Raw genomic sequence first — 19,086 nt, 5'->3', positions numbered from 1 at the left:
CAAAATCTCAAATTTTTGTGAACTGAACAAAGTCAGAACAGGTCAGTCAAAACATTTTGGTTTGATACTGACCTTTTACATTTTTTACTATAAATCACCTTAAATTTCAAAACAAAAATCTTGTTTTGACCCCAAACCAGAACTTTTTGTTTGAAAATTGTTGAAATGGGACATCTCTACAGTTTCAAAACACCTTTTTTCAAACAATTTTCAGAACTAGAAATTTGTTGAAACGACCCTTTTCCACAAACAGTTTTGGTTTTGACAAATTGGCCTTTTCCCATGAAAAAATGTTTTGTCAAAAAAATCCAAGCCTGCTCTAGTTAATAGTTTCCAGTCCACCTCAAAGAGAGAGTACCATGCACTTTCTTAGTGAAACCACCTTTGAGTGGACATAGAAAGCAATGTAAGAAGTGTAAAACATTGTAAATACTATATGGAATATGAATAACTTTTCAGCAAAAACCATGAAATAGTAAAATCTACTGTGTTTCTCATACAGACTTCCCCACTTTGTTGCTCTCACATATATTTAAATATATGGTTTCAACAAAACATTTTATACTTTTTAGCGCACACAGACACAAACACATTCCCATATGATCTTTTTTCAGAGATGATTCATCAGTCTTTATAGTGTGGCCTTCGTATGCAGTGTGTATCACCTGGACTTTTCACAGCTTGAGGAGAAAGTCAGCATCTCATTCAGAAGCCTTTCAGCAAACAAACAGTCTGAGGTCTCCACAGCTAGCAACATTCCTGCCCTTGGGTTAATGGTTTATTGGTCCTCAGTTGCTGGTGAAACAGACGACCATAGTGTGTATCCAAAGTGGTACAGATATGGGGACCCAGCCTACACAGCTGACACATCTCTTGGTCCTGTGTGGACCACCTGCTGAACCCACAGGGCTGTCTGTCTTTAACTCATCTATTTATAACTTTTTCTCCCTAAGCTCTGATTGGCTCAGCTTTCAACTAGTGACTATGCATGGGACTTCAAGTCTCCTTTCCCACAACGAAACCTTCCTTCACTGTTTCAGAAACAGCTACTTAGCATGTCTAGTAACTGCCACACCCTACTTCTGGATGTTTTGGGACCCTGTAGTTGAGTTGCTTTGCCCTGCACATGTGCAGAGTTAGAGTATTCCAACTAAAATCCATGTCTCCTCCACACTGTTTCTCTCCCTTTCTCTGGGCCAAACAAAGTCAAATGCTGCAGTATAAAGCATGTGGGTTACATAAGACTTTCCCTGAATTGCTCCTTCTGGTAGCGGGGGACTGCTGTGGCACCAGAGCTGAGAGAAGGGAGATAGTCTCTCCTGAGTTCTCAGTGCTCTTCTTTCTGGTTTCCAGGCATCGTGTGGAGGAGGAAGCTGCTTGATTAGACTGCAGAGGAGTGAGAAATGGAAGGGAAGGTTTTCAGGAGCTAGAGGGAAGGTAGGAGAAGAGATGTGGGAGGCAGCTGGACGATACACAGGTGCAGAAAAGGGAGGGAGGGAGGAGCGACAGTAGTGGGATTGATAGGAGCAGAGGCAAATAGGGGCTAGGAGTAGAGGGGAGAGAGCTGGGCTAGGAGCTGGGTAGCAGTGGGAGACAGAGACAGGCTTGGGGCACAGAAGCAGAAGGAATATAACCAATAGACAACACTCCACTCCAGAAATTGGAATTGAACCCTGTGTCTCCTCCGCTGTCAGCGAACAGCTCTGAAACCCACTGCAATGTGCGTGTTTTTTTCCTCTCTAGTGGCTTTTCCACGTAGAGGATAATGGCCTACTATTGCTGCCACTTACTCTGTTAGAGATGTGCGATGTGGATATAGAGGTCTGAACCCAGCTCTTGACCACCTTGGATCAGTATTGTTCCACATGATAGAAATTGTGTTAGTTGAGATTTGGTTTTTTTGTTTTTAAATTAGAAAAATATATCTAAAAATGGAACGTTCAGGTTACAAAGTCAGGCACTTAAAAGTTAGGAAATGCCAGAATTAAGGTTGGCTGTGCACCCTTAATTCATTCCCCCTTCTCCATAGGCAGATGATGACACAGCCTTCAATTACACGATCATATGCTGTTTTATGCACAGGCCTCCTGCCCCATTCAGACCAGCTTGGGGGGATGAACCAGGGTTGTGTAGTGAAGGAGACTGTTGTCTGTAGGTGTCCCATTTGATTTGCTGCAGAAGTTGGAAGGTATGTATGGAATGAGGCAGGGGACTGCGAGAAGAGAATGGTGGTCTGATGGTTAAGGGAGTTGATCTGGTCTCCAGAGGAATTGGATTGGTTTTGCTAGTGTCCCTATGTGAAGCTAGCCACTCATGACTGCAACTCAAGTTGATTGGAGCTGTGCTTTGAACATATAAAGTGCTAAATAGTGCTAAGTATTCCGAAAAGCCAAGCTCTAATAATATGTCTACACTGCAAAAAAAAACCCCGGCAGCAAGTCTCAGAGGCCTGGTCAGCTGACTCAGGCTTGCACAACGGTGCTAAAAATAGCAGTGCAGATGTTCTGCTGGGCCTGGAGCCTGGGCTCTGAGACCCACTCCAGCTTGAGTTGGTATAGCTATACTGCTATGTTTAGCCCTGTAGCACAAAATGTGTGAACCCAAGTTAATTGACCCAGGCTCTGAGACTCACTGCTGCGGGTTATTTTGTTTGTTTGTTGCAGGGTAGATGTACCCTCAGTGTCTCAAGTTGAGCGCCCAAAGTTTTGACCTTAATCTTTCTGGGCCTCAGTTCCCCAAGCGTAAAATGGGGTAATACCACACCTGCCCCTCACAGGGGTGTTGTGAAAATACATTCACTGATGTTTGTAAAGCACTTAGATACTATAGTGAGAGGACCACCGAAATGCCCATGGGGAAATTAATAATTTTATAGTTAGGACATGGTTTGAATGGTGTATATTAAAAAATGCCAGGGACCAAACACTGAATGAGATGAAAAGAAATATTAAATAACTGCCCATTCACTGAATGAGGCAGGGCTTCTTTGGGAACACCCCCACACCCCCTATCATGATTATGGAATTAAAAGCTGCAAGGGGGCTGAATGAACGCTTGCACAAACATTGCCTAACTTTTGAGTGAGTTTGCAATCTTACCATTGTTTGACTATAGTGAAGTTAGGTTTTTTGATGTAATATGTGCACACACATACATGCACACTGTAAGGAAGAAAAATATATTCTATCGAAAGCTGCTTGTATTGTATTTATTATTGTGTCTTTCTCTACTATTGCAATAGGATGCTAAGGATGTAATCACACTTTTTACTCTCCGCCCCAAGAGCAGTGTTTTGTAATTACACCAACCTATAAGACTCAAACCAGTAAACTAAATGCTAAAGACAAATATTAAAATCCTTTTCAGGCTGTAAAATAATTTAAACTTGCAATATCCAAAGAGTTTGGTTGGAGGTAGCCAAGTTTATTTAAAGCTATTTAAAGAATTGTAAAGGTAACCCTGATTGTGCACTTCTGTTTCCTAACTTATGCTCAAAAATTTGTGGTTATTTTGTATGTGTTTTATTATGTGGGTTATAAGGTGAAAATGTTACTCTCTTGAAGTGAAGACTATTGATTACATCTGTGTGGTACACAGAAAGAGATGCAAACACTCTCTTCTACCCTCTGTAAACAGTTTCACAGTAATAGAGATTTTTATAACGTTTTCTGAAAACAAAAAACAAGAAAAAAGCATGAAGAGGCTTATATAACACAGGCTCAAAATACTTTTTAAACATTTTTTAAAAGCTGTTACTTGCATGCGTTGTGCAGCATGCAATGTACAGCAATATAAAGGACACAAATTAGAAATGATTCTTTGATTTTTGAAGAGGTTTTACTTTTCATCTTTTCACAACGCTGCACATTGTGACATGCTATTATGTGCAATAGCAATGCTTGAGTTTATTCTATAATATATCGGACCCATTCTTCTGAACACTGAAGTTAACAGGACTTTTACCATTGACTTCACTGTGAGCAGAATCAAACCCATTGCTGCTATTTTAGAAATTCTTGATAAATAAATATTTCCTGAAACTTGGAGATTCAACCAGTAATCATTGTGTCATAATAAAAAATGTTTTGTTTTGTCAGCTTTGGCCCAATGCTAGTGGCAGTATAATTTTGCATCGTTTAACAATGCCATGGCACAGTTGTGATGCACAAATAGTGAAACAAATGTGTTCTTGCTTTTTCTTTTTTTAAAAAAGTAATTTTATCTCAAAAGCTAATAAGGGTATGGTTAGCCTAACCATATAAGTTGACTGACTGATTTCTAGTGAGTTTTACTTAAAGTTGCTAAAACTAGGAAGTACAGTTTAACAAAAATAAAGGAAAGGAAAGGGCTACACAATTTCCCTAAGTTCTCTAGAGTTTAATAGAGATTAAACCAATGGACTTCTATAGAAATGACTCTAAAAACCAATTGATTGAATTTAATAAAGAATACCATAACCTCTCTAAGTCTTTTTTTAAATCTATAGCAGGGATAAAGTTTCCTGTTAAATTCTATAGGACTGTCTGAGAGACCTATACAGAAGTTAACATTGTCTATTAAGTTCTAAAGGATTTTTTCATAAGCTTTCTGTGAGGATAAATATTCATGTATGTTATTGCAGTTGGTAAATATCTATTTATCTCCATCTCTATGTTAAATAATAGATAAATACATCCTTGACCCCTGGACAAAACCTAAGTGAACAGGCCATGCACAGAGAATCTCTCCGGGGGGTAGTTCAGTACAGAATCCTTTCTCAAGGTGAGGAGCACCCGGTAGCTGCTGTTTGTCTGCAATGTGGAGACTTGCATGAGTGGATTGTGTAGTTCTGAGTGCACAACTCTTACCCCTCTCAGTCCCAATATCCCGTTTTGGTACTGTGCAGAGAGCCACCACAGGGTGCAGATTGCAGGGTGTAGAAGTCCCGCCCTGTGCTGCATATCTGCAGCTGGTCCCCCATGCTGCACAATATTATCATGGCAGTTCTGCTACATTTAGGGCTGCAGTGAGGTGGGTGAGGAGACAGGAGCTGGCCCAGTGGAAAAAAAGAGAGATGCACAGAGTGGAAACATCCAGCCTGAGGGCTTTGATTTGATATGACATTTATCTCCTCAAGTGAAGTTATCAGGTGTCTTTTTCATGAATGAAGGTAAATGTTATAGGCTTAAGCCCTCGTGTAAATAGGCACTGAGCAGCTTTGGGTTGCCTCCTCTGTGCATTTACTCTAGGAGATCAGGAGGGAGTTTCATTGTGCAGTGTGGAATGTGAAACGGCAGAATCCTTTTGACTTTTAAATGATTTCAGCTACTAAGATATTTGTTTTTGACAGTAAGTTCTACATTTAGAATAAAAATGTAATCTTGTGTGTCTTTTTATACATGCATACAAATATAAATACATGTTTTTATGAGGTGAAATATTAGCTGAAATGATGTAGACTCTTTCCCTGATATTGCGTGGCATTGAAGGCAGGCAGTTCCAGTACATCACAGGATAGGGCCCAGACGTCTTGGAGTTCTTCCACCTGCTGAAGGAAGAAACGAAATCTTTAAAAAATATAAATTTAATAAAATCTCTGGGGGTTTTTTAACTTTAGATTTTGTGTTTTAAACAGGATTAAAGACTTGTTCTTACTCACATTTGTAATTAAACTGAAGTTATTTAGAACATAAGAACAGCCATACTGGGTCAGACCAAAGGTCCATTTAGCCCAGCATCCTGTCTTTCGACAGTGGCCAATACCAGGTGCTTCAGAGGGAATGAACAGAACAGGTAATTATCAAGTGATCCATCCCCTGTCACCCGTTCCCTGCTTCTGGCAAACAGAGGTTAGGGACACCATCCCTGTCCAGTTCAGAAGAAGGGTCAGGCCTCCGGTAGGAAGACAAGTTTGTTATCCAGTGGTGGAAAACAAGGCTAGCTCTCATCTTCCCTATAAGAGGTCGGTCAGTCTATCTGTTATGTTCTTTTGCGACCCTGTCTGTCTAGCCTTGGTTGTCAGTTTTATTTGCCCCTTGACTAGCCAGCATCTTATCTAAACACAGTGTCTGGTAAATGAGCAAGTGAACATAGGGAGAACTATGCTTTGAGGGAGACTTGTACCAGATTATGTGGGGACTACTTGTTTGATATTGGCATTTCCAGCTGGGGGTGAAGGGCAGCTGCACTTGATGAAGGATTCTGCAGCATTAGGCAGTGAATGAAGATGAGCTTGAGGATTATCAGAAACCTGAAGATGCTGTAATTCATTGGGAATCGTGTTCCTGCAGCCACTTAACAGGTAGGCAAAGTGGTGCAGAAGAAGAGGTCTCTGAGAGGATAGAGAGTGATATATATGCCTGCTCCTCCAATATGCAGCCAAAATATAATGTAAATGGCTAGAACAGAGTCACGGGATGATGTTCAAACATCTGTAAGCCAGTCAGTAGTTTCTAGCACTAGAAAACTTGACCGATTATAATGGCAGTGGAGCTGAACTATTTTTAGTTACATGACAAACCTTCCTTGGTCAATGAGAAGATGCAGGGCTATGAAGTAATGTAATAAATCAAATAATACCTTGAGCTGCGCAGAGAAAGGTATTTCCGTTTCATGGAGGATTTTGATATTTTGAAATTTTGGCTTTGTTCCAATTCAGAGCAAAACCCCAAAATGTCAAAATGCTCTGCAAAAGGGAATGGAGCCACGGAACCCAGAGGAGTCTGCCTGGCAGAATACCCCAGAGCTGTGGACCCTGGAAGCTGGGACTCTCCAGTCAGTGAGGTGAGCTAGCAGGAAACCAGGCAGAAACCCTCCATCAGAACCATCTTGGCAAACTATTTTGATTTTAGATGAATCGGCAAATTCTCACAAAAAATGTTTCACTGGAATTTTTCTGACTAGCTCTGATAATAGTCTTGGCATTCCCAACTATTGAAATTGGGGCATTGTTCCTACTACCACCACAAAAAAGAGCTTCCCTTCTCAGTGAGCAACATTACTGCGCTTGTCATTATATTCTGATATGTACATGAGAGTGTAGAAAGGGAGGTATATAGTCACATAAGAAAAAAGCTGTGTGAATATGCGGTGTGTTGCAAGATTCCATTTATTTTTCTTTTCTAGCTCCAGGAATGGGGAGACCTGTCTAAAGAGGATCCTGCTCGAAAATTTGTATTCTCCAAGTTCATTCTCATAAAGACTTTGGCTTCACAGCTGGATCCGTTTCAGAATGGCAGAGAACGCTCCACCAGGGATGAACAGGAAGTCTTCAAGGTCTACCCTTTCCCTCCCACCAGAACCTGTGGAGATCATTAGGAGCAAAACTTGCTCAAGGAGAGTTAAAATAAATGTAGGCGGGCTCAATCATGAAGTTCTATGGAGGACTTTGGACAGACTCCCAAGGACTCGATTAGGAAAGCTCAGAGACTGCAATACTCATGATTCTCTGCTGGAAGTGTGTGATGACTATAACCTGAATGAGAATGAATATTTCTTTGATCGACACCCAGGGGCTTTCACCTCCATTTTGAATTTCTACAGGACAGGGAAGCTACACATGATGGAAGAAATGTGTGCTCTCTCTTTTGGCCAAGAGCTTGATTTCTGGGGGATTGATGAGATATATTTAGAATCTTGCTGCCAGGCAAGGTATCATCAGAAGAAAGAACAAATGAATGAGGAACTGAGGAGAGAGGCAGAGACAATGCGTGAGAGAGAAGGGGAAGAGTTTGATAATACTTGTTGCCCAGATAAAAGGAAGAAGCTCTGGGACTTGCTAGAGAAACCCAACTCATCAGTGGCTGCAAAGGTAGGGTAAATGACATGCTTAACACCAAAGCACTAGAAAATTAAAAGTACATGACCTGTTTATCTGAAATGCATCAATAACTTTCACTAAAAATGTTTAATATAGAGAAAAAACAAGGGTACATGTGATCATGTGAATACAACTGATTAAATGTCTACTCCAAAGCCCATTGAAATCAATGGAAAACCTCCCACTGACTTCAGGAAGCTTTAAATCAGGCTGAAGCACTATAAATATGAATTATAAATCTTCAGAGTTGTTGTATATAAACACAAACGCACACATGTAATGGTATATTGCATGTATGTCTGATCGTTCTCCACGAGTATAAGTATGAAACATTAGTAGATTCCTTGCTCATAAAATCATTTTATTTGATTATAAAGAAATGTTTTCTGCAACTTCAGAGTGTTCGTACTGTTTCCATTAGGGGCATTGTATAGGTTTAAAATGGTTGTCTCTCAATTCATCAGTTAGGGACATCTAATAAGTGGCATCAGCTTGACTGTCAGGAGAGTGGTACCAGCCCCCAGCAGGTTGCTTTTTATCTGGCAAATATCATAGCAATATCATCTCTGGTAAAAAAAACCTTTGAAACCCAGAATGAGTTCTATATGAATATACAGAATATGCAGAGATAAGGAATCAGATTGTTTCATTAGACTATGTCCCCATCCTGCTGGCTTTATCCAGGCAAAGTAGGCAAATGTACTCCTGATATCAAGGGGAAATTTACCTGTGTTAAGAAGGCAGGATTGGACTGAAAGGGCCAGATTCTGGTACTGTTACTTACAATAAAAAGCTCTTGAGGAGTCCCATTGACTTCAGTGGGACTATTCATGGCATAAGGTACTACTCAATATGAACAAGACCATCAAAATCTGGCCCTAAATTAATAGCACTTAAACTATACGCAAAGCTTTAGTACACACGTATTGCTTAACTCTGGCTATGCTTTGCCCTCTCACTTGTGGGGTACTAGGGTGTCAGTCCTATATTAATAACTTTAAAATATGGAAGAGTTTATACAAATTTAAAGCATGGCAACATTTCCATGAATTGGTTAATAATTATTTTGTAATAGGCATTTTAAAAAGCATATTATGTTTTGTTTTAATTTTTCACAACGGGCTGTATTATTGGGTTGAGCCTGGACAAAATTTTCTTTAAGGAGTCAAGGCATGGTGTATAAAGATTTGTAACTAGAGTAAACAGCTGGCAGTGACAAACAAGGGTGTTCTAAAGAATGTTTTAGAAAATACATGCAAATGGGTTTTCTACTTCTGAGAGTAGAGTATTCTGAGCCATATGTTCCTCTCCGTTAGGAGGAGCAGAGGGAAGCAGATGGGCATAAGCTGTACCAAAAAAATCTTGAGGAAGCCATGTTACACAGTATGATCCAGTGGTATGGTATAGCGGCCATCAGGCTTCCTGCTGCACTTCTGTGACACAGCTGCTATGCAGCCTGCTGGACAGGCTGGAGTCAGTCCCTCAGTGCTGCATATATTCTTTGCAGTGCGGTTAAGTAAGCATGACCTCCCCCTAACCACCAGAAATATGAGTGCTCCTGTAGAGGGGAGAGAGAATGGCAGCACAGCAACATAGCCAGCATTGCTGGCAGTGGTCGGGAACGAGGGAGAGAGAGTCAAAGCCCCGTAGAACCACACTACCTATGCACATGATGACGGAGGCCTGCTGGGTTTGAACTCAGAGATCATTGGCTTACCTGTAGCTCCCTGGCCATGCCTGTTGCCAGAATAATTTTATACTGCTACAGTTTTGAGAGGGGAAAGGGCATGGATGTTTTCTTGTAGGTTCTCCTCTGTTTTCTCATGTCAGAGAGGAGTCTATGGCCCATAGTACTTAATACCCATGAGTCATGCTACTGCCAAAATATACTGTAAACTAGAAAGCAAGACACTAATGCTGAGTAGATACGGCAAAAGTCAACCCCCAGGTCCTTTCTTTAGTCTATTAGAATTGTTTTGTTTGGTTTTGCTCTTGATCATTCTTTTGCTTGGTGGTTAATTGTGTGTACACAGAGGATGTGGGATTTTTCATCAGTACTCTGCATTAGTCTAATTCTGCTCCAATTGAATTCAATAGCAAAACCCTCATTGGCATACATGAGTGGGAACAGCATTAGGCAAATGCTGAGCACTTCTGAAAACCCTGAACAAAGTGTTTATTGACACCGTACTTTACCACTAGTTTGGCCTATTTTGAAGGGCCTGGCAATATATTTGATTTAGTGGTAAAGTAAAAAAGTGGTACCCACAGTATTAATACCCAATCCAGGCAAGTTTTGAAAATCAAAGTGATTTATTGTTTTTACCTACTAGGGCTCATATTTGTTTATTTTTCACCTCTTGATTTCTCCCTCATCTGGCTGAACATGACTCACAGAACATATAGTTTTATTCTATTTTGCTGCAATGGAATGCATAATGTGCTTGTCTGTATGCTGCTATGTGAAGCCTATTTGCCTAATTTAAATTGCCTTCTATATGACTTATTGCCCATTTTATGTGATTCTTGGTTGGTAACTTGAACTAAAGCATATTATATAGTTGAAGTTTCCTTTCAACTGTCTTCAGCTTGTAAATACATTATATGTAAATATTCAGTGGGCCAAAATCTGATCAATTACTCCCATGGAAGTTGTGGTTGAATAATGTAAACGAGAGAGAAATTGTCCCAATGGGCCTAGCCCAGGGGTTCCCAAACTTGGTTCATGGTTTGTTCAGGGTAAGCCTCTGGTGGGCCGCGAGACACTTGTTTACCTCAGCGTCTGCAGATACGGCTGCTCGCATCTCCCAGTGGCCGCGGTTCACTGTTCCCAGCCAATGGGAGCTGTGGGAAGCGGCGCGGGCCAGGCAACCGCTTCCCGCAGCTCCCAGTGGTTGGGAACAGTGAACCGCGGCCACTGGGAGCTGTGAGCAGCCATACCTGCAGACGCTCAGTTAAACAAAGCGTCTCACGGCCCACCAAAGGCTTACCCTGAACAAGCCACGAACCAAGTTTGGGAACCCCTGGCCTAGCCTAATGGAGAAGGTTCAGAGAAGAGCCACGAGAATGATGGCTTATAGCAGGGGTTCTCAAACTGCGGGTTGGGACCCCCTCAGGGTGTTGCAAGGTTCTTACATGGGGGGTCATGAGCTGTCAGCCTCCACCCGAAACCCCACTTTGCCTCCAGCATTTATAATTATAAATTATACATATATATATATATTATTTATATTTATAAATATATTAAAAAGTGTTTTTAATTTATAAGGGGAGGGGGTCGCACTCAGAAGCTTACTATGTGAAAAGGGTCACCAGTACAAAAGTTTGAGAACCACTGGTTTATAGTAATAGACTCAAGGAGCTCAATTTATTTAGTTTAGTAAAGAGAAGGTTAATGGGTGACTTGGTTAGATTCCATAAGTAGCTACATATTTGATCATGGGTTCTTCAGTCTAACAGAGAAAGGTATAACATGATCCAATGGCTGTAAGTTGAAGCTAGACAAATTCAGACTGGAAATAAGGCATACATTTTTAACAGTGAGAGTAATTAACTACTGGAATGATTTACCAAGGGTGGATTCTCCATTACGGACAATTTTTAAATCAAGATTGTCCTATGGAGGTTGGGGAATCTCCATCATTAAAGGTTTTTAGGAACAGGTTAGACAAACACCTGGTCTAGATCAGTGCTACTCAAAGTGGTGGTCCGCGGACCGGTGCCAGTTCGCGAGCCATTGGCTGCCGGTCTGCGCGCACATTGGAAAAAAAAGTTGCCCGTCCCCCACATCAGATAGCTTGAGAAGCACTGGTCTAGATAATACTGAGGCCTCACGGCCGGGGACTGAATTAGATGATTTATTGAGGTCCCTTCCAGTCCTACATTTCTATGACTGCATGTTTTTCTAAAAGATCTGCTCTAGGAATTATTTGGGGGAGTTGTCTCATCTATGTTGTAGAGGAGGTGAAACAAGATGATCAGAATGGTCCTTTCTGGCCTTGGAATCTATGAAACATTAGAAAATGAAGAACTAGCCTCATATAAAACCAAGATATACTGAAATTGGTATACATTATGTGCCTTAATACAATATACTATTGATTGGATAGCATATTAGGATATATGGCATGATCCTCATCTAAGGTAAAAAATCCAAATTTCAGCACTTTGTTTTAAAGTGTAATTACATATTCACACAGCAAATTATTAATTTATCCTGAAACAAGGGGCAAGAAGCTGTAGTGGATAAACTCATTCCCTCTGTAGAAGGAAAATTGAAAAACTGTTGTCTTTGTTGACCCAGTATCACTACAACAGCATGTTGCATTGCTATCTAGTTATATGTTTCTGAGCCAAGCCCCCAGACTGGACATGTCATTGAGATGACTTGCTGAATTTCTAGGGAAAAGGGGCTAGTTCAACCACTCTTAGGACATTGTTTGCAAGCCAATCAGAACCGTATTGGTGTCAGCTTGGCAAAGGACAGCTTGTCTGCCTTCTTGTTCAGAGGTGAAGTTTCTTTTTGTAAGGGAAATAATGAAGGGATTTTTAGAAGGAAAAATCAAGAAAAACATATGGAAATATCATTCAGCATAAACCTAAAACATATTGTTACTTTGCCATCTTTCAAAGAAATATGAAAAAGAATATCACATTCATTTAATCTACAAATATCTGCATCCTCATTCAGATATTTCATTGCACCTTAGCAGTTGACATGAACAGATTGTTGTTGAATCCATTTCTTACACTGTGTGGGATAAACACTGAGAACTCAGTTTGGCTTTTGGGGTGTTTTTTTTTGCCAGTTATCAAACATGAAATCCCTATGGGTCTGATCCAAAGCCTATTGAAATTAAAGGGAGTCTTTACATTGAATTCAATGGGCTTTTGATCAGGCACTATGGGAAAATCACACCCATTAATTTTCCATGACTTTGGAATGAAAATGGATGTCATATGAAACATTTATACAAATTCCTTTGCAAGTCATATATTAACCCCTTGGTTGCCAAGCAGAGTGTTAGCCCAGTGACAAAGCCACGTTAATGCTGCACTATTGATTTTCAGAGTGTAGAGCTGAAGAATGAATAATATATGCCGCTTAGCTGGTTGTACACAGTGCAACGGGGAGTAGTTATGCGAGAAAACTAGTGTATTATCAAACGGATGTTTCTATTACAAATGTCAGAGCTACCATGAGAATGGAAGAAGATACATTTCTTTACATTTGCATCTTGAGTTGTGCAGCCCAGTCAAAATGTCTTTGTTTCTTCTGTCTTTATTTTAGGCTTAGGGTGTATAACGCTCGAGGTCATCCTAGTTACACTAATAACACTAATGCAATATCCACAAGACCCTATATTAAGGCTCTTTTTGCCCCCCAGTCCTCAAGAGCAGTGTTGTTCCTGTATGCTCTCTTGTCTAATTACAGACCTAGGATGAAGCAGACAGGGAAGTAAGGTTCTTCCTCCTTCTTAAAAGGATAGGCATCGCTTCTGTACGAACATTTATTCCTGAATTTTCACAAGAGTTTGGTTACCTCAATACCTGCCAGCTTGTGTTGAAAATGAGTGTTTTAATAACTGATTTTATTGCTGATCCATAGATGGACTTACTATTGATCTCTACTTCCCACTGAGTTCATTAGGAATTCTGTCATGAAGCGGCTAGAGAATCGACTCCAATGCCTTTATCTGAATGCACTGGTAATGCTGTGTTTTTGTCCTCATTCCCAGTACCACTGCCTTTAAGACATAATACTTGCAAAATGAAGTTATGGCAAAGCAGATCCATGATGCAGCAGATCTGTTTGGGAGATTGGATGGATGCTCATGGATTATAGGCATTTTACCACCAGTTCATCCTTTATTTCAGTCAGGACATTTTCCATCTTCACTTATAAGGAAATCTCATTTTCTGTGCAAATCTTTAATGGCAGCCAATGTGACTGTAAAACAAAGACATTATATTTTATCCTTGTCATTAAAATTTAATAACTAAAGTATTTTAAAGTCTTGAAAGCTAAGTGAGTTTATTGCTATGCCAATATATATCATATCAAAGAACACAATGGATTGGTAGTAGGTAATTGATTTTGTTTTAAAAGCTTGTATATGCTGACTACTGAGTTGGTCATTAAAAGATTATTTACCTTCTGAAGTTTGCACATGAAGTATCATGTAACTAATGATTCAGTATTTTTTAATCAGCATAAATATCAGGAAAAAACAGGGCTACCATTTGATCTGTCCTGCTTTGGAGGAGTTTTTATACCTTCCGTTACATAAGGGTTCCTTCAGGGCGTGTGATGTTGTCTATGGTACTGTAAGTTCTTTGTGAGAAATAGAACTTGCTAACTGCTGATATTGGAATAGCACAAATATAATGTCCTTTGAAAGTAACCTGTTGGGTATCAACAGTTATTTTTTAGTAACTCTGGTGTTTCAAGTATGAAAGCTATTCTGGGGCAAAGTTACAGTGAGCCAAATCCAGACAATCTATCACTGACTTCAAACAGCCGCACCAGGGAATATCTCCATTCATTAAATGTGCGGGGGAAAAGGATCTTTCACATCATGAGCAATGAAAACTGACTTCACTGACTCTCCAGTCCTTGTTTATTAGCTCTCTCACAAGAAAACCATACTTCTGCTGGACAGGAAAATGAAAAGGGCTTGATTGTGAATTTTATTAGGGAAAAAAAAAGGAATACAGAGAAAAAAAGGAACAGGGTAATCTGTTCTGCATACTTTGTGTTAAACTTTGGCTGGTGATATTTTCCTGTGCAAGGAAAGGGAAGTGGGGTGGAAGTGCCTAGAGAACTTTTTCTCTCACCGTTCAAACAGGCAGACAGGAGCTTTCTGTAGTGCAGTGGATTACACAGATTCACCATTGGATGCAGCTCGTTCTATAAAGCAGGATACCTCTTGTGCTGGTTTCATGAAAGAGCAAGAAACTTACTCCATACTAGCCACCTCTGCTAAGGGTAGGATTTAGTCCTGTATTGTTTGATTTGCCACCATTCTTCTTATTCTATTTCTGACAGTTGTAATGACAAATTACGTATAGCCCAGCAGTGCTCTGTACCTATGGATCACACTATTTTTCAGTTAGGATTGTAGCATTCTACAGAATATGGCATGCCTCTTGGTCAAGTCCAAGGCATCTCACAAGCTGGCTTTTCAGCTCTGACACGTTACCTAAATTGTGTCATGCCTCAGTGGAAAAAACAGAGTATTATGCCTTTCATTTCACCAAGAGGAAGGTCACATGTCCCAAAAGGCTGCAGTCCCCTTGCGTATTTTTATAAGCATTTGTCATTGGGTTGTGTTCTCTCAGGCATGATGCTTGAAAACAGTTAAGTAACATTAAGACTTATATTAACAAATAGCAATGAATTATACACAGGTGATATTTTAATTGAAGATTATCAATACTACATCTACCACAGATCAAGAACTACACAGAGTATATGGCTGAATGTACTCCACATGCAGATTTGGGGCTCAGAGCATAACAAATCCATATAATGTTCCTGAGTGCTGGTTTTTGCATTTGGCTCTCTGATTTGTGTGTAAGATGGGTGACAGCACAAGAGGGCAGATGGCTTCCAAATGACTATGCAGCTAAAGAGGTTCCTGTGTGTTGCTTCTTCCATCAAGAAAATGACATTTGTCCTGACACTCGTTGGACTCAGGAGTGCTCTTTTTTTTTTTATGGGAGTTATGTGAATATCTGATGTCTACTGCTGAGCCCTGGAAGCACTCAACTCTCCAAAACATTTGAGGACCGGCATGTGAGACTTGCACCACTGTTTTTAAAATACCTTTGGAAGTACAACAGCATCCCAGTAGAGCTACCTCTGTGAGTGGAGACCACAATCTGCTCCTCCTATGCGTCGGTAATTCTGGTAATTGTGATCCATATGTGTGAAAATCACAAGGCCAGATTCTCAGCTGGTGTAAATCAGTGTAATTCTACTGAAACCCAGGGAGCATTACTCATGTACATGAACTGAGACTCTGGTCCTCAATTCAGAATCTAGCCCTAAAGTTAAAGTGCATAGTTCACTTTCCATCTCATTAGAATGCAGGCTGTGAACTAATGCTAGGTGTGATATGTTTCAATAGTTTTAAGAAGCAAAGGAACTTTAAGAAGAAAGTTTAGTGCTAGATCAATAAAATCTTCATGTTATTGACAAACAGCCCCCTTCACGTTATTGACCAACAACAAGACTTGTATAAAAGAAGCAGGAATCATTTTAGGGACTGGTAGAGGTTCTGATTATAGATACAGTAGTCCACATGTAGACCCTACCAGACAAACCTATTTGTCAGAATAACAGTTTCAACAAAGGAGTTTTTGTTTAAATTCACAACAATGCAATAGTGTGTACCTATCAGAGGCCTAGCAAAGTTGTATCTAAGTATTGAAAACAGATGGGGAAAAGAGCAGAAGGCCATGTAAAGGGTTTACTTTGGGGACATATGTACCTTAAAACTGCTCCAAATCCTGTTTGTTTTCTTGTCAAATTTCAGCTACCTATTATTGACAGTCATTCATGAATGGTATATTTTATTCCAAAGTTTAGATGTGGACACTTCAAGATTGGAGGAAGTTTGGATCGAAATTAAGGTGGCCCCTGCTTCACTGTTTTTATGTTTGGGCTGATCTGAGTCCAAACTTTGTGGCTCAGGTTCATCTGTACCCTAAGGAATGTTTAATGTATAGTGCTTGTTAAAAGTGGCATTTTGCACTCCACTAAACTCCTACCTGAAACCTCCCACTCGGCTAATACAAAAACTTGCTTCAATTACCTAACGGATTTTCTATTCTGTCCTCTAATAAGTAATTTAACAGACCAACAGCTGCAAAGTTAATCACGGAATGGCTCTTAGAAGTCAGTTGTTCCCTAAGGTGGTTGTAAATTTCACTGCAGGACACTGGAGGACATTGTCACCTAAGCTTCAGTGTTTTCACTCATCTTTCATTGAGTCCCTCCTGATGCAACCACAAGGGTTGGATACTGCTTAAAATAGCCTAGGTATAGCACATGCCAGAACTATCCCAAGGGCAGCCAAGTAATAGTAATACAGTTCCGGATGTCGTCAGTCACTTGCAGGATGCCCCCTGGATGAGAAGGGTGGTGACATTCCTTGCATTGTACAATGTTCAATTCAACTTTACTTTGCTTATTGTCATATCGTGCCAGGTGATATTTTTAGAGAATTCATGGGACAATCCCAAATTTGAATGACTCACTTCTTATCAAAGTTTTCTAAATCAATTAAGATGTTTACAAGGCAATAGAATGAGACATCAAAAGAAGTTTTGTTCTAAACTTATGTTTCAAAGACAGCCTCATTTTCAGATATGTTCATTCCAGAGCACTGTAATCCCCACTTTATAGTTGTTTAATTTTTAGGCTGATCAATCTGCTCTGTTTTGTGAAATGTATGGTTTTGCTGGAGTGCAATGATTCTTTGCTTACCATGACTAAATTTAAAAGGCAAAGTCTGTCGTTAATCAGCAGATTATAACTGGGTACTGAAGAGAACAGAAGTAGATGAGCATCCAGTACTTGCCATAAGCTTGTTTTTGGGAACAATGATCTCATTTTCTATTTCTACTTCTAGCAGTTTCAAAAGTGTGTAAAGTCCTGGCTGTAATTATATGCAATGGTATCACTTTCAAGAAAACTCACTTGTTCTCCTTTAAATTTTTCAGGTATAAATTCCAGAGTAACCTTGAAGTGTAAGCTCCAAGTTAAAAACATTTCCAAGTGTCTGAGCTCACTGCACACAACTCCGCATGATTACCAAGCACTCAGTATCTGATCCATAGCCTACTGAAGTCCATGAAAAAATGATCATAGAGTTCAATGGATTTTGGATCAGGCCCTAGCTTCATTTAACATGCAAGAGCAAAGCATGGAATATTTAAAAGGAAAACAAAGGTGATGTCCCAGTCCTGCATTCACTAAACATCCCAAACTCCTGTGAAACTCAGTGTGAGGTTGGATGCATGAAGAATGCAAGCAAGCTCTTAGGGCTTGATCCCACAAGGCGTCAAGTGCTCTGGAATGAAGATATCTGAAAATGAGGCTAAGCCTTTTAAACATAAGTTTAGAACAAAACTTCTTTTGATGTCTCATTTTATTGAAAATGGCAAGAAGAGAAGGAATTCCTAGTGGAGCACAATTTTAAACGTTTCTCTTCATATGTCCCTTATTTCTTAGGCCCCGATCCTGCAAACACAAAATCACATTTACACATCAGTATTCCCATTGACTCCCATTGGCACATCACATGCCCATGCTTAAAAGCTCTATTGAATCAGGCCCAGGGGGGTTCCATGCCTTGCAGGATTGAGCTATTAATTTACAAAGTTGTATGTATACAAGCTTACTGGTCTTTAAATACAGGTATTTTATATAATGTCCATGATGGATTTACTGAAAAGATGTGGAGCACAATCCATCTGTTGTAACTATTAATTTTAAGGGATTTATAATAGGAGTGAATTTGGCCATGATAATTATTTAATGTTTGTATTATAGGAATACCCGTGGGTTCCATTTACGTATACAAAGATTTGTCTCTGGTTTTGCAGCATAGGTACTCCATAGCATTCTGTTCAATAAGTTTGATTGTAAATAAGTCTTCATTGTACTCGGTGGTATACAAACTCAAACACACAAAAGTATGGTCACTGCCCCAAAGTCAATGGAACTGTTGATGTGTAAAGTGAAATGTCCTTTAGTGTTTGCAGGATTGGAGCCTAAATAAATAAGTGACCTATAAAGAACAATCTTTAAAATTGTGCTCCAATAGGAACTTATTCTCTTCTTGCCATTTCAAGTCACCTCTCTTGCTCAGTAGTTGAATTTTTTGACAATTTTTATCTCATGATTTAAGCCTCTGTGGATTTTTTTACAATGCATTATGCAACAGGGAATCTGTTATTCTGTTATTTTATAGTGTGTTACTCTTCATTGTATTCAGCTGCTAATAAGAGTGCCATGGTGAGTGTTTTAAGGAATAACTCAGTAGATACACAAAAAAACTAAAGGCCAAGCAGTTCAGCTTGATGAAGGAACCTGATTAGAGCTTAGTCAATTTAGATCAGGTACTCTGAAAATGCAAACCTGCAAGCCTCTTTAAAAGGCTAAGAATACTTCTAAGTATACTTCTTCAGAAGGGTTCAAAAAATCTAGATTTGGATTTCTTCACTTTAGTAAATGATGAATGAGGGTTTTAAATAAGAAGAGCAGGATGCAGTGTTTT

The 19,086-nt window shown here is 39.7% G+C and overlaps 1 protein-coding gene across 1 annotated transcript in view; it reads left to right on the top strand.

Annotated features, from left to right (window-relative positions):
• Nucleotides 1-19,086, top strand: part of KCNB2 (potassium voltage-gated channel subfamily B member 2) — a 303,213-nt gene that overhangs the window by 10,713 nt on the left and 273,414 nt on the right. The window contains exon 2 of the mRNA XM_074944237.1: nt 7,105-7,789. Coding sequence (XP_074800338.1) covers nt 7,211-7,789 — 579 coding nt within the window. The 5' untranslated portion in view covers nt 7,105-7,210. The remainder of the gene's footprint in view (nt 1-7,104; nt 7,790-19,086) is intronic.

The sequence above is a fragment of the Natator depressus genome, chromosome 2, assembly GCF_965152275.1.
Source record: "Natator depressus isolate rNatDep1 chromosome 2, rNatDep2.hap1, whole genome shotgun sequence".
NCBI lineage: Eukaryota > Metazoa > Chordata > Testudines > Cheloniidae > Natator > Natator depressus.
The sequence above is the reverse complement of the archived record's forward strand: the minus strand, read 5'-3'. Positions and strand labels throughout refer to the sequence as shown.